General features: G+C 45.9%; 1 protein-coding gene across 1 annotated transcript in view; it reads left to right on the forward strand.

Annotated features, from left to right (window-relative positions):
- igf1ra (insulin-like growth factor 1a receptor) overlaps positions 1–14747 on the forward strand; it is a 249829-nt gene that overhangs the window by 210987 nt on the left and 24095 nt on the right. Inside the window, exons 11-13 of the mRNA XM_041178432.1 lie at positions 8705–8982; positions 9451–9593; positions 12216–12378. Of these exons, the coding sequence (XP_041034366.1) occupies positions 8705–8982; positions 9451–9593; positions 12216–12378 (584 nt within the window). The remainder of the gene's footprint in view (positions 1–8704; positions 8983–9450; positions 9594–12215; positions 12379–14747) is intronic.

Consider the following 14747-nt stretch of genomic DNA (forward strand, 5'->3'; position numbering starts at 1 on the left):
TTCTTCTCCGCTGATGCTGCCAGACCTGCTGAGTTTTTCCAGGTAATTCTGTTTTTGTTTTGGATTTCCAGCATCCGCAGTTTTTTGTTTTTATAACTTTCTCCTGGTGGCTGAACTGGTTCTAACAGTGAGTAGCAGAACTACCTCAACGAGGAAGATCCCAGATTCGATTGAGGTTCACTTGTCAAGAAAACTGAGAAGGAAGCTGCTATTTCCCATACCTGGACAGAGCTCCCTGCTTCCTTTTGTAATTGTGTGTGTGTGTGTGTGTGTGTGTGTGTGTGTGTGTGTGTGTGTGTGTGTGTGTGTGTGTGTGTGTGTGTGTGTGTGTGTGTGTGTGTGTGTGTGTGTGTGTGTGTGTGTGTGTGTGTGTGTGTGTGTGTGTTTAGAGACTTGAGGTGAGGACAAGATTATTCTCGGTGTGATGCCTTTTATAGTCAATTATCTTCTAAACCCCACCCCCACCCGCCCCGATTTTCCTGCTACCCATACTTACTACTGACTAGTGGATTACAATTCGGCTCACTGGTGCCTCACTCAAGTGGCCATCTTTCATGTTCTTCAACCTTGATGATGAGACTCCGTAGATCCCTGGGGTAAGCTGCATCAGCCGAGACTGATACGCTCCACTTGTTTGCACTTTCCGCCGGAGATTACACACAGCTTCTGGAAGCAGATTTAATGCCCGGTGCTGATTCAGCATGGAGCAGGGGTTCAGGGCAAGACACCTGGCTGGCCTCTGACTTTGGGAAGGACCATTGGGTGACTCTCGCTCATTAGGTTCACTCGTGAGAAATGGTCCCTTCAGGGAGTGGTGGAAGCCTGCCAGATTCCCTGGAACCCGTACCTGGTAAATGTTGGCGCTTTGACGAGAGGAGACGATTTCAAGATAAAAGTAGCTGTTCTTAAATGCAACTTTGAATGGGGCCTTTTGCTGAAGTATTTAACGGTGAATTGGTAGGTCATTCTGGCCTTTACATCACAGTGGTGATCGTGAACTTGGTTTTATTTAAATTCCCAAGTGGAATTGTGGGTCCCCGCCTCTTTTGTCAACATGCTTGAATCATCAAATCCGTGCTGTGTTGTGATAGGTTTTGCCCAGTGTGTAGGCCCTGGGATCAGGATAAGTTGTTGTGCATAGAGGCTTCATGTTGAATTCAGTGGGGATTGGCATGTCTTGTGGCTTCCTGCGCCCAGCCTACTGACTTGCCTTTTTAGTGGATACTGAATGAAGCTCAGTGAATGCAGACATTCTCCTTCACCCTCTGTTTTCCCTCGAGCCCGAGGAGACCATTCAACCCCCTCCAGCCTGTTTGCTATTCAGTCAGACCATGGTTGATCTGTGTCTTAAAATCTGGCTTCTTAGCCTAACCCTTGAGACGCTTAACCCAAAAACCTCTCTCGATCTCTGTCTTGGAAGTTTCAATTTCCAGTCCACAACATTTTGGGGGGGTGGGGGTGCAGACAGAGTTCCAGATTTCCATTAAATTTTGTATCAAAAAGTGCCTCTTAATTTCGCTCCTAAATGGACTAGTTCTAATTGTAAGGTTGTGCTCCCTTGTTCAGGACTATCCGCAGCAGGGGATATAATTTCTCCCGGTCCACTCAAGTGAATCCCCTTGATCATGTTCAAAAACTGTGATCATTTCATTCCTTAGCCTTTTAAACTCAAGTGAATACAAGCCAAGTTTATACAATCTAGCGTCATGATCCTTCTCCTCCTCCTCCAGGCACCATGCCCTAAGAGGGTATTGGTGACCATGGACTTCCATTGGATTGGTCTATAATTATGCTTGGCAAAGCACTGCAGTGGTTTGCTGTTGCCTTCTGCAGTATGGCTGACCAGGGGGACTCCATCACTCTTTACCATGTGCCATCGGGTGTATTGGAAGGATTTACAGGCTGATATTCAACCTGTTTAGCCACGTTCTGAATGCACCTCCCATGACCATCAAGCCCTGTATCGGGACTTGAACCCGGAGCTTCTGGCCCAGAGGTAGGGACGCTACCCACTGCACCACAAGACAGCATCGTATAACCCTTTAATCCCTTGAATCATTTGAGTGAACTGGACGCTGCCTAAGGCTTATATGTCCTGCCTGATGCTTGGTGCCCAGAAGGAGCCAGACTAATTTGGATTCCTATATTTGCCATATTAGGAAAGCTTCTGTGAAGCACCCTGTTTTCTTCCTTCCATTCCATGCTCAGCCTTGGCTGCCTGGGAACATTGAGGGAGATTGTTGCCTAAACTGTGTCCCTCTTGAGAACTGAAATTTTGTGATTTCTGGGGTGCAGTCCCACCCCCAAGCCAGTAACTTGGCTTTGGGGAGATGAATGACTTTTTTTGCTTTTTACTTAATGCTGTTTTGTTCCTAAATTTGAGCTGTGCTTCAGTGTTCTATGATTAACTAGCATGTAAAAGAAGCTTTTTAAGGTGCATCCTCAGTGGTCCAGCAGTAAATGCCTTATCCAGTGTGGCTCTGAGCCCCACACAGCAAGTCCCATCACAGTCTTTACTGAGTTAGTTGTACCTGGCAGCTTTGGCACAGCAGCTCTCCACACAGGCTCAGCGTCTCTTGAGCATGGGGTTTTTGTTGGGAGATCCACCAAGATTCCCATTCCACATCCATATCCAGTGGGCCATTCCTAGCTTGTGCAACTATGGATCTCGGATCGGGACGGGATTGGGCCCCAGTGGTGATGCCCCCTTTTTAACAGATAGTCCTTCCCACCTTTGTCATCTTGAGCTTAAGCTTAAGCCTGAGTGAGTTGCGAGGATAGCCAGTCGTATTTCGTGAGCGCCTCTTGGTCAGACTGCAGCCGACTTAATGCCGGCAGTGAAGATATAACTGACCCAATTAAAGCAGGAAGTGAGGCAGATAGTTTTTAATTAGGGGATTGAAAAACTAATTTTTCCTCATCTCAGATGAACTTATTTCTCTGACAATTCTGGTCAGCCACTAAATTTAGCCTCTGCTCCAGCCTAGCAGGCCTAAGACAATCCCACGATGAACAAGGCTCATTAAACCCAATCTCCCAGTCTCTTGGCATCATCGCAGTAAAACACCTAGTTGGTTTCTTAAGTGAACCCATCTACCATTCCTGGCCAAAACTTCACACTTCCCTCTTGTGTAGGTGCCTTTGCTGTATCTGGATGTCTCTGCATTACAATGGTGAAATGAATGCTTGCCTCGTCATAACAGGTGGTATTGTAGAGCCCCTGCGACTGTGCTGGGAGTGAATTCCGTTATGTAAAGCAGTCTAACCCGTGATCTGCAGGCATTCAAGAAAGGTTGATGTAATTTGTTGCAAAGTCCTGTTCCTCTAGGGAGAAGCATGTAGAAGCTGAGAGTATTGATCCATCTGAATGCAAATCCGATTTATTTCAGAAAAATAACGTTTTGGGATCCAGTATATTTGAGACGTGACCTGCGGGGGAGTGTAATGTGGTTGGGAGGAAGAGGTGACATTGGATCTCTGGTTCCCAAATCTCTCCACCACTGGCGGTTTTCCTCACCTCATACCAGACTCTGTTGTAGACATATTGATCACTGTGATTAATCAATAACTGCATTATTGTTTTATTTTGTGCCTACCAGCGTAGTATGAGGAGAGCTCGATGGATCTTGGGGCAATGTTTCTAAGTGCAAAAATCTTTCTCTGCATTGTCATCCTTTATTTTGATAAACCTACATATTCATAAGAAGCTTCATTAACAGATATTAAGCCAGTTAAATACTCTAGGGAGCCCACATTCCTGAGATTAACAAGAGCTTGTCTTCATTGATCATTTTCTCAATATGACATTGTTAACTTTTATCTGCACTGAACCTAAACTGAAAAGCTGTGTGTCAGTAAATTGCTAATTTTAATCAGCATAAAATTAAATGTTCAACTAATCAGTTTGACAGGCCAGTCCAAGTGGGTGCAGTGTAGTTCTCATTATTTAATTGGCTATTTGAAGGCTGCTTATTAAATAAAATGAAAGTAATGCATTCCTCAGCAAGCTAATTCTCTGCGATCTAATATGTCTGCTGCTGTAAAAGCCTCAGTATTCCCAATGTTTTCACGTGCACTGAGACTTTGCCCCTTCAGATTTTCCCCCGAAGGCTCCGACCCTCTCAGTGTGTCAGCCAAGTGCCCGTTGCACCTGTGAGAGTCTTGACAACCCTCAAACTAACTCCACTGGCGAACTGCGAGGGGAAGGAGAGACACCACAGCAGAGCCTGTTCCTGGCCTCCCCTGAAACCCAGCACATGCGTTTTCCAGCGGTAATCAGTGGAAGGAATGGGCCATTCAGCCCCTTGAATCAGTTCCATCATTTAATTAGATCATGGCTGGACTATAGCTTAACTTCACCTACCCTCCTTGGCTGTATAATCCTGAATGCCCTCACCTACAAAAAAAATCTCTTGACCTTGGTTTTGAGATTTCCATCAACACTGTCTCCCCTCCACCGCCTCAACAGTTCTTTTCTGGGGTGGAGAGACTTTCAGATTTCCACTACCCTTTGAGTGAAGAAGTGTTACCTGAGATCACCCCTTAATAGCCTGGCTCTAAGCTTATACCTCCTTGTTGTGGACTCTCCCCATCTAGAGGAAATTGTGTTTTTCTCTCTCTCTCTCTCTCTCTCTGCCTCAGGTCTTCCTAAACTGCGGTTGGCAAGCCCCTCTCTGGTCACGAGATGGGATTTTATGGTTGTGAGCTCCAAAGCAGCAAGGGCTGCTGTGGAGAACAGACTGAGTGTTAACATCTGCGAGGCTCCCTTTAAACACTTGCTCTTTTTCTATTGGTGGGTGTGGTCTAATGGACAGATTTATGAGATCTCATTGCTTCAAAAAGAAAACCTGTGTAAAGGTAGATGTTTGACCCTGCAGCTTAAAGAACTCTCACCTCGCTGAAGTTCCTTCTTCCCCCACAACCCTGCTCACGAGCTAATACCCCCTGATCAACAGATGAGGTTACCCCCCTTTCACTTCCCCACACACACACACACACACACACCCCCCCTCAGGATCACTCAAAGCTGTGAAACATTTTAAAAGGTGAGAAATTTGTAAGTTGTTGTTCCAAGGAAAGCAGAAAGTTAGTGTGCAGTTGCAGCAATCAATTAGAAAGGTAAATGGCACGTTGGCCTTTATTGCAAAGGGATTGGGGTCCAAGAATAAAGAAGTCTTGTTACAATTGTACAGGATTTTGGTGAGACCACATCTGGAGTACTATGTGCAGTTTTGGTCTCCGCATTCAAGAAAGGACTTATCTGCAGTGGGGACTGTACAGCGAAGGTTCAGTACGTTGGTCCCTGGGATGAGGGGGCTGTCCGATGATGAGAGGCTGAGTAAATTGGGCTTATGTTCTCTGGAGTTGAGAAGAATGAGAGGCGATCTCATTGAAACCTACAAGATTCCGAAAGGGCTTTGATATGATAGATGCTGAGAGATTGTTCCTGCTGGTCGGGGAATCTAAAACACAGGGGGGCAGGGTCTCAGGATAAGGGGCCGATCGTTTAGGACTGAGATGAGGAGAAGTCACTTCACTCAAAGGATTGTGAATTTTTGGAATTCTCTACCCCAGAAGGTTGCGTGTGCTCCATCCTTAAATACATTTAAGGCAGGGATAGACAGAATTTTGGTCTCTTAGGCAACCAAGGGAATATAGGGAGTAGGTGGGAAAGTGGAGTTGAAGCTATGATCATATTGAACGGCGGAGCAGGCTCAAGAGGCCGTATGGTCTCCTCCTCCTATTTCTTATAGTTTTGTGAAAGCCTGAGGCATTTAAGATGAGGAAAATGTTCAGAAGCGCTGCACTATCCCAATTGGTGGGATGGGTGTGATGAGGCTGGTGTGGTGTTTGGGGGGTGGTGCAGTGGTAATTCTGTTTGGTGAATGTTTTTGAAATTGTAATGGCAGACTCTGATAATTTCATGCACTCGTGCTGAGTATTGCGCTTTCTTTTGCCAAATTTTCTCCACTGCTCTCCTGGAGGTGCTGACTTTTCTGAAGTAATTGCTCCAAGAGCACTGACAACTCTGCCCAACAGAGCAATGCCAGCTACAGTTCGGTGGGCAACACACTCATCTTGAAGTCGATGCTTGTGGAGTCGAGTTCCGCCCCAGAGCACAAAATCTAGGCTGATGCTCCCAGTGCAACGCTGAGGGAGTGCTGCACTGTTGATGATGCTGCCTTTGAACTGAGATGTTAAACGTCAGTTGGACATAAACATTCCCATGGCACCATTTTGAAGTAGAGTAGAAAATTTGGGCCAAGTTGAATGTCCGTGCACGGTTGGGTAGCTCAGCATCATGTCTAACCCACAATCTATGAGCATTCAGGAAAGGTTGATGTAATTTGCTGCAAAGGACTGCTTCGCTAGGGAGCAGAAGGCAGAAGCTGAGAACATTGATCCTTCCGAATGCAAAAGCAGATTTCTTTCAGGAAATAACATTTTGGGATCCAATTTGAGTAATTTGAGATGTGAACTGTGGGGAGTGTAGCTCAGGAGGAAGAGGTGTCTTTGGATCTATGGTTTCCAAATCTCTCCACTCCCAACCAACATCACTGAAAGAAGATATTATCTGGTCATTACCACATTGCTTTTAATAAGAGCAAATTTGGCTTGTCGTGTTCCTTACAACAGTGATTGCGTTTTCATTTCAAAGAGTACTTCATAGGCTGTAAAGCACTTTGGGGTGCCCTAAGATCGTGAATGGCAAGAATGTTTTTCCCCATGGGTGACCCTAGACACCGAGCCTCAGCCGGGGCAAGTCATAGACCCCCAACGAAGACATGGCCGTGACCAGCAAGCGTGGATTCAACTCTGAGGCCTTCTGCCAGATATGAGCCTGAAACTTTTGCAAACTAGTTTGGGGACAGGATGGGGTAAATAATTCAGCTGCTACATTTGCCCCCCCCACCACATCAACTGCCAATTCCCCTGCAATAGTTGGATACCCAGTTGACTCTCGGTCCAGTCTAACCCACTAAGGTGCCTGCGTATTCAACTCAGCAGCAACCCAAGGAGCTGTACTCTGACATAAGGCAGCTTCAGAAGGGAGCAACAAACTTCTGATAATCAGTTGGAAATTGCAATAAGTACAGTCCATAATAGTGATGGTTTGACACATAGTAGTTGCAGGCAGCATCTTACCAAACTTCAGGCATGGTTACGGAGAGTGTTTGCAATCATTTAACATGACCTGAATGGTTCTGGCCTTATCGTAGTTCCCCCAAAACATTCAGAGGAATTTCTTCAGCATTTGGTTATAATTTGACGTGCGTATTTAATTTTGCCTTTTCCAATTTTATTTCTGGAAATGAGGTGTGATATCCGTTTTATCTTTCTTGCCAGATGGGCATAGAAGTTGATGATGGGTTTGATAAACAGCCCGTGCTAAGTGAACTGACCATAGCCCGGGTACCAGTTTTAGAAAAGGATTTGGGAGAGAATTCCTGGTAGCTATCTAGGGGCAGTTGTTGGCGAGTATGTGTTTTAATTTTACTTTATTGTCCATATGGAAATTAATTTGTGGCCATTGCTTGTTCATTTTTTAAAAATTACATATCAATAAACAATAACAATAAAAGAAAGAAATCAAAGAAATTTAACTAATTAAGATATTTATTTAAAAACTATTCCAATGAATTAAAATAATCAGTCAGTGAATCCCACCCTGGGTTAATATCTTCGTCCATAGATCAAACTCCTGTTTGTAGATCTCAGATGAGCACATGTTTTTTCTTGGTTGGAACTTCTCCATAAGTTTGAATATCCTGACATACTCCCTGCCTCACAATTTAACAAAGGACTTGCAATTATATTTAAGCCTTTATGTCTCAAAGTGCTTTGTAGCCAAATTGGGACATGTGGCCATCAGTATGTGCACAGCAAGCTCCAACAAATAGACAATGTCCCGATAAAGTGATGTTGACTGAGGGGTAAAAATCTGACAGGACGCTGGGGCAAGCTCTCTCGTTCTTTAAAATAGTGCTGTGGGATGTGAGAGATGGCACTTTGGGCAGTGCAGCACTCCCTCTGTACTGCACTGGAGTCAATGATCAGGTGGGGTTTCAACCTTCTGGCTCTGAGACCACAGTGCTACCCACTGAGCCACGCCTGACGCTTCCAAAAGAGCCTGAAATGCTCTCTGGACAATCACAGCTAAAGTTAGACTGTTTCACCATGCCAAGACAAGTCACTGCATTCCATAGGGAGATTAATGGAGGTGGGAGGAAATTTCGGAACTTTTATGAAAAAAGAAATATTCATTCACAGGATGTGGGAGTCGCTGTCTAGGTCAACATTTATTGCCCATCCCTCACTGCCCTTGAGAAGGTGATAGTGAATGGTAGTGCCTTGAACCGCTGCAGTCCCTGTGGTGTAGGTACACCCACAGTGCTGTTAGGGAGGGAGCTCCAGGCTTTTGACCCAGCGACAGTGAAGGAACGGCCGATATATTTCCAAGTCAGGACGGTGAGCGGCTGGGAGGGGAACTTCCAGCAGGTGGAGTCCTCATGCATCTGCTGCCCTTGTCCTTCTAGCTGGTAGTGGCGTGGGTTTGGAAGGTGCTGTCGAAGGTTGGTTGGTGTTTTTGACTTGTGATGCCTTCTAGGCTTGTTAGGCGCTGAATGTTTTGCATTTTGTCTCTCACCTTAACCTAAGATCTCCTATTCAAATATCTTATTTGTCCGCATGGTTCTTTCACCAGGCCATCCCGTAAGCGCAGAGACACGTTTGGAATAGCGAACGCCACCCTCCCTGCCAATAACACAGCCGTGCCTGAGCAGCACGGGAACAATTCCAACCCAGAGAGAAAGCAGGACTACACCTTCTTTGAGAGCAAAGTGTGGTACAAGGACAGGACGGTGATCTCGAACCTGCGGCACTTCACCACGTACCGTGTCGACATCCATGCGTGCAACCACGAAGCTCTTAAACTCGGCTGCAGTGTTTCTGCATTTGTGTTTGCGAGAACCATGCCAGCAGGTGAGCACAGGCTACAGCGACCAGCCTGATCCTCCTTCGTTTTCCTCCTTGAGAAACTTTGGCGGAGGGCTGAGGTCGCAAAGAGCGGCAAGAGGAAAGGTGGTGCATCGCACAGTGGGTGGCCAACAACAGACCCTAGCTGGGTGAATAAGAGCAGGCGGAGTGAGGCACTTTGAGATTCAAGGAACGAATGCGTTTTCTGTCAGATCATAAGGGAAAAGGAAGTTGGTGAATTAAAGAATAAATTACCTGGGTTCAGGGCGACTTGGGAGTTGGCATGTGAATGTGAGCTGCAGTGGTACTATCGCAAGTAATCCTAGAAACCTAACAGATGTTGATCTGATTGGGAGTGGGTTAAGTTCCAGTGTAGAATCGAAAAGAAAAACGCAGAAGTTTATAATGTGAAATACAGAGGATAAAATTCTATGATTGCCTGTGTGTGTGTGTCTCTCTCCCTCTCTGTCACAGAAAAAGCTGATAATATACCTGGACTTGTCATGTGGGAGCCCGGGGACGATGATGTCAGCATTTACCTCAAGTGGCCAGAACCACCAGGTCCAAATGGGCTGATCCTAATGTACGAAGTGAGGTACAGCCGTGGGGACAGTGAGGTAAGATGGACCTTCACAGAGCAAGAAACGCACAAGGTGTTAGTTCAAAAAAAAAGCCTGGCCCTTCGAGAATGAATCAAAACACAGCTGCCTTCAAAGGACTGAAATAAAAGTACTTTGTCCAGCTCCAGTCCCAGGGATGAACATGAGCATAAGGAATAGGAGCAGGAGTAGGTCATTCAACCTCTGGAGCCTGCCCCACCATTCAGGAAGATCATGGCTGATCAGATTGCAGCCTTAACTCCACTTGCCTGTCTGCCCCCCATAACCCTTGACTCCCTTGTCAATCAAAAATCTGTCTAACTCGGCCTTGAATATATTCAATGAACCAGCCTCCAGTGTTCACTGGGGGAGAGAATTCCAGACACTAGCTACCCTCCGAGAGGGGACAATCCTCCTAATCTCCATCTTAAGTGGGAGACCCCTTATTTTTAAACTATGTCAGTTCTATACTGCCCCCCCCCCCCCCCCCCCCCAGAGGGGGGAACATGCTCTCAGCATCCACCCTCAGAATCTTTTATGTTTCAGTAAGATCACCTCTCATTTTTCTAAGCTCCAATGAGTATAAGCCCAAATCGCTTGAGCTTTCCTCATAATACGAGCTCAATTCCTCTTGAATCTCAGGTGGCTCTTGGTGAAGTGACAATGCTCTTCATTTCTGCTCCAATCTGCTTTTGGCTTGCTATCGTTTGTTGTGTTTAACTGCTTATCTTCCTCAACATGCCACACATCTGAATCCATCAAAGCATCATTTTCCATGCTATACTAAGTCTTGTAGATGGGGGCAGAGAGGGTACCACTCATTCCGGGCGTGTGGTGATAGGATAGCCATTGACCAGATATCCGATCTTCAAAATTCTCGTACTAGAGAAAAACTGGCATTAAATTTTGCTGTGACATCACTAACTCCGCTCAGTTCCACATTTTGCTGCTAATGCCCTGGTGGTGGTCGACCAGGTGGACATTGTACCTTGGGAGCGTTGGACCGGAATTTTGAGGAGTTGGGCTGACTCCGGAGGTCTTTATAAGTGGCAGGCGGGACCTGATCTCAGAATTCCTGGTGCTGGCAGTTTTCTCCAGCACCAGACAAGGGTGTGGGCAGCAAGCCTGCCCCCTGCACTTGTGAGCTGCCCGGTTCTGTTGTGGGGGTAGTAATTTTTCAGACCAGCTTCTCGAGGGCTCGTGGTTCATGGCCTCTCATTGAGGTGGAGCTCCTTTCATTTGGCTTAACAAAGCACTTCAGAATACCCTCGGCTTTAGTGACGGTTTATGATTAACCTGTGTGCTAAATCAAAGTAGAGAGGACCCTCCCTGATACTTTATCATCACTGGTTTCCTTTTGACTCTTCAGAGGTACAATTGGTTTACATTGCAAAACACACTCGGCATATCAGCATATTTTTATGCAATACCTTACTTTTCTTTTAAAAAATCCATTAATGTAAAATGAAATTGGGCAGGTGTAAATTGGGCTGTCGATTTGCAAGTAGCTGAAGACCGTTTTCATCCCCTTTTTTAATTAGATTTTGAAAGCCCGTGTGTTTTACCTTTGCCTGCCAAGTCTTACTGGCTCCCACATGTCAGCTCAGCAGGCCAGCTTGTAGCTCTTTTGCCTCCGAGTCGATGGTTGTGGGTTAAAGTTCCCCTCCAGAGATTTGAGGCCATAATCTTGGACAATGATTTCAGGGTAGCGCTGAGGGAGTGCTGTAGTGTCAGTGGTGGCATCTTTCGGATGATATTTTAAATCTTGACCTCCCTACGTGCCTGATCTAGTGGATATAAAATATCCCATGGCACATGTAGAGCAGGTGATTCCGCCTTGACCAACATTCACCCCTCAACTAATGCATCCAAAAGCTGATTAATTGGGTAGTTGTGCCATCTTGTGACTGCACTTTGAGTCTTTTCATTGGTTGCATGGTTTGGAAATCCTGAAAACATGATCTGATTCGTTCTTTCTCTGTGACCTTTCATTTCTGTCTCTATCATTTCTCTCTTTCAGCTGATGGTGTTAAACACTGACCCGAGACTTGGCTAGAAACTCGATTATTTTAGTTATATTCTACTTTGCAACACTCTGAACAAGGCTGTCTATAAGCATCAGCATCCTTTAATTACAAAAAAAAATCAGTGCAGTGATGGTTGGTCCATCGTGAATATTTTCCACTTGTCCGAATTCTTCTTCACCCCAGCCTTAACGAGAATAATTGGGGCTCCAGACCCCCAACTCCATAGAATTGACTTGGATCTGAGAGTGGGAATAGCAAATGAGCAACATGAGAGGGCACAGTGAGGATGCATGGATGAGGAAGAGCATGTAGAATGGGAGAATTGGAAAGAGAGGCAAGCTGAGAGTGACATTTCCATATCTTAGTACTGACTTAAGACCAGAAAAGTTGCGCCTGTAAAACCTGGAGGCCAAAGGTGAGGGAAGAATCTCCAACAGTTGACAAGGCATTGATTGTTCTAGCTGAGATTTCCCAATTGCACACAGTGCAAGGCTCCTGTATAATTGGCTTTTAATTTGGTTACATTCTGTTTCTGTTGGCTGTACCTAGATGCTGTGCTCTGTCCTATCTCAAGGCTCTTCTGGGCAATCTTATCTATTCTTGTGCCTTACAGGTGCAGCAGGAGTGTGTTTCCAGGCAGCAGTACAAGCTGCACAATGGTGGCTGTAAACTAGATCGACTAAGCCCTGGGAATTACACTGCGGAGGTGCGAGCCACCTCGCTGTCTGGCAATGGCTCTTGGACTGATCCAGTGATGTTCTACATAAAGGCAAAACGTAAGTCACGAGCAGCCTTCCTTGCAAAAGAGCTTCCATTCCAGTAACACCTCATCATGTTCACCCCTCGACCCAGAGCGCTTCAAGTCTAGTGTTTTTGAAGTTTAGCTGTCGTTGTTATGTGAAGCCAGTCGTGTGCAGCAAGGTCTCTCAAAAAGACAAATGAGGCAGGAATATTAACCAGAGCCCTGGGTGAGCTTCCTTTGAGAGTGTGCTCCTGGAGTCTGTAACGTCCGCCTAAGCAAATAGAACAAGCAGACAGCACCTCTGTTTAACATTGTGTGCAGCAGACAGCTATTTTTAAGTTTCCTTCATTTCTCTTTCTTGGTTGTGACATGGAGCCCCTCCCTCAGTACTGCTCTGAAGTATCAGCCTGGAGTGTGTGCTGAAGTCCTGCATTAGGAATTTAACCCACAACCTTTTGACTCAGCCATGAGAATGCTGCCCAGTGAGTCACATTGAAATTCCAGGGCCTGGGGGCTGGATGAGTAACTCCTTTATTTAATGTTTGCATCTCCGGTGGTTTCACTGTCCAATATTGACTCCTTCTTTGTGGAAGACTGTAACTGATTTGAATGCAGTCCAGACTACATTCATGGCATGAAAGTCTTGTTTGTCCTACGTGGAGTGAGTTCAGGTGGTCTAGATCCAGTTCCTAGTGAGCCTACAAATAAAACCGTGCTTAGATGGTCACCTCACTCTGAGAAGGAACGAGTCTTTGGCTTCGTGGTAGCATTTCTGCCTCTGATTCAACTGATGCAAAGGTCGAAACCCTTGCCCTGGGCAGCCCTGCCTCTGAATTCTGTGTTGACATCCAGTGAGATACTGGTGTCCAGTGGGGTTTGGGTGACCTTTGTTGCGGGAGCTCCTGGCAGGTGGACTTTCAGTTGGCCTAAACTTTGGTGAATGGAGCTTTGACGTTGCGCCAAGTAAGGGCTGTCCGTCGAGCCGCAAATCCTTGCACTGTTCCCCAAGGGAATAGCGTGAATATGTGAAAGCTGCAGCTCCAAGAGATTATTGAATTAGCCTGTCAAGCACTGGGGTTAATCGTGTTGCGCTTGCCTGTTAACTGAAGCATGTTACCTCAGCGTGGAGAAGTCAGCTTGAAACTTCCAAATCTCCGTACTGTTGGTGAGGGTGGGGATACTGGAACAGTTAAGCTTTCTGGGGCAAAGGAGATTCTCGTGAGTTTGTGGTTTTCCTCTCTGTCTAGGGTACAGTTCCACGAGTACCGGCAGCCCCTCGGTGCAGTGTTTCCCGAAAGACATTGGACTTTCAGCTGGCTAGGCACTCAGCGTTGTAGCTGACCCAGATTTAATCCAACGAAGGACAAACAGGAGCACCCCAGCTAGTTGCTCAGGGCTGTGGCTATAACATGCTTATGACCACCAGGCCATCAAGGAGATTCTGTCTTCAACTGGGCCTTTCAGGGAGCGCAGTCATCAAGCACTGCTTCAGTCAAATAGGGTAGTGGAAATCTGCAATCCTCTCCCTCAAAAATCTCTTGAGGCTGTGGGAAAGACTTTGATAAGATTATTTGTTAGGCAAGGGTATTAAGGGATATACAACCTAGGTGAGTAGACAGAGTTAAGATGCGGATCAGCCAGGATCTAATTGAATGACGGAGCAAGCTGAAGGGGCTGAATGGCCTCCTCCTGTTACTAGCTGGGCGAATAGCTGGATGTGGAGCTTTTTGTAAGTAGATTGTTTAAGGCCAAGCTGCACCAGTTTCCCCATTTACGTTGTGAATCATAATGTGCTGCGCACTCTGGTTGTAGTTACTGCTTGTGTTGCATCTTGGCCCAGAGCATGTCATACGTCACCAATCTCTCACTATATCAGATTACGCTTTTGATGCATGTGGCGTGGAGCTGGGAGGCTGAGGGAGAATAGGGAGCCCCAAAGGGGCTGTTTACACAAACCCAGATTGATCTGTTTGCGTCAGTTGATTTTGCTCGCTGCTGAAGGTGGAAGTTCTTGCTGCAGCTTTGATATTTGAAATGTAGACGTGCGGCATTTCTGATCTTAAAAAGAACTTCACATTTAGAGAGGAAGAAAATGACTAAAGCTTCAGTACAGAGCAAATTTTAGGTTTAGTGCAATTTTACCACAGCTGAAGTAAAGTGAGGCCTCTTTCAACCCTGCTATTTATAATAATCACTTTGGCAATTGCATCAATTTCTCTCTTGACTCCCAAAGTGTTTGCTGTTGGTTGGCCACTTTGTAAATACGATTTGGGATTAACAATAAATGGCAGCCACAACATGAGCTCCAGCGAGAGAAAGCACAGTCTGGAGGGCTGCAGTTCTGAAACCTAGGCTGTACTGAGAAAGCTGCGATTGGGGCTACATTTAAACCCCTAGCCCCCC

This window comes from Carcharodon carcharias, chromosome 32 (assembly GCF_017639515.1).
Source record: "Carcharodon carcharias isolate sCarCar2 chromosome 32, sCarCar2.pri, whole genome shotgun sequence".
Lineage (NCBI taxonomy): Eukaryota > Metazoa > Chordata > Chondrichthyes > Lamniformes > Lamnidae > Carcharodon > Carcharodon carcharias.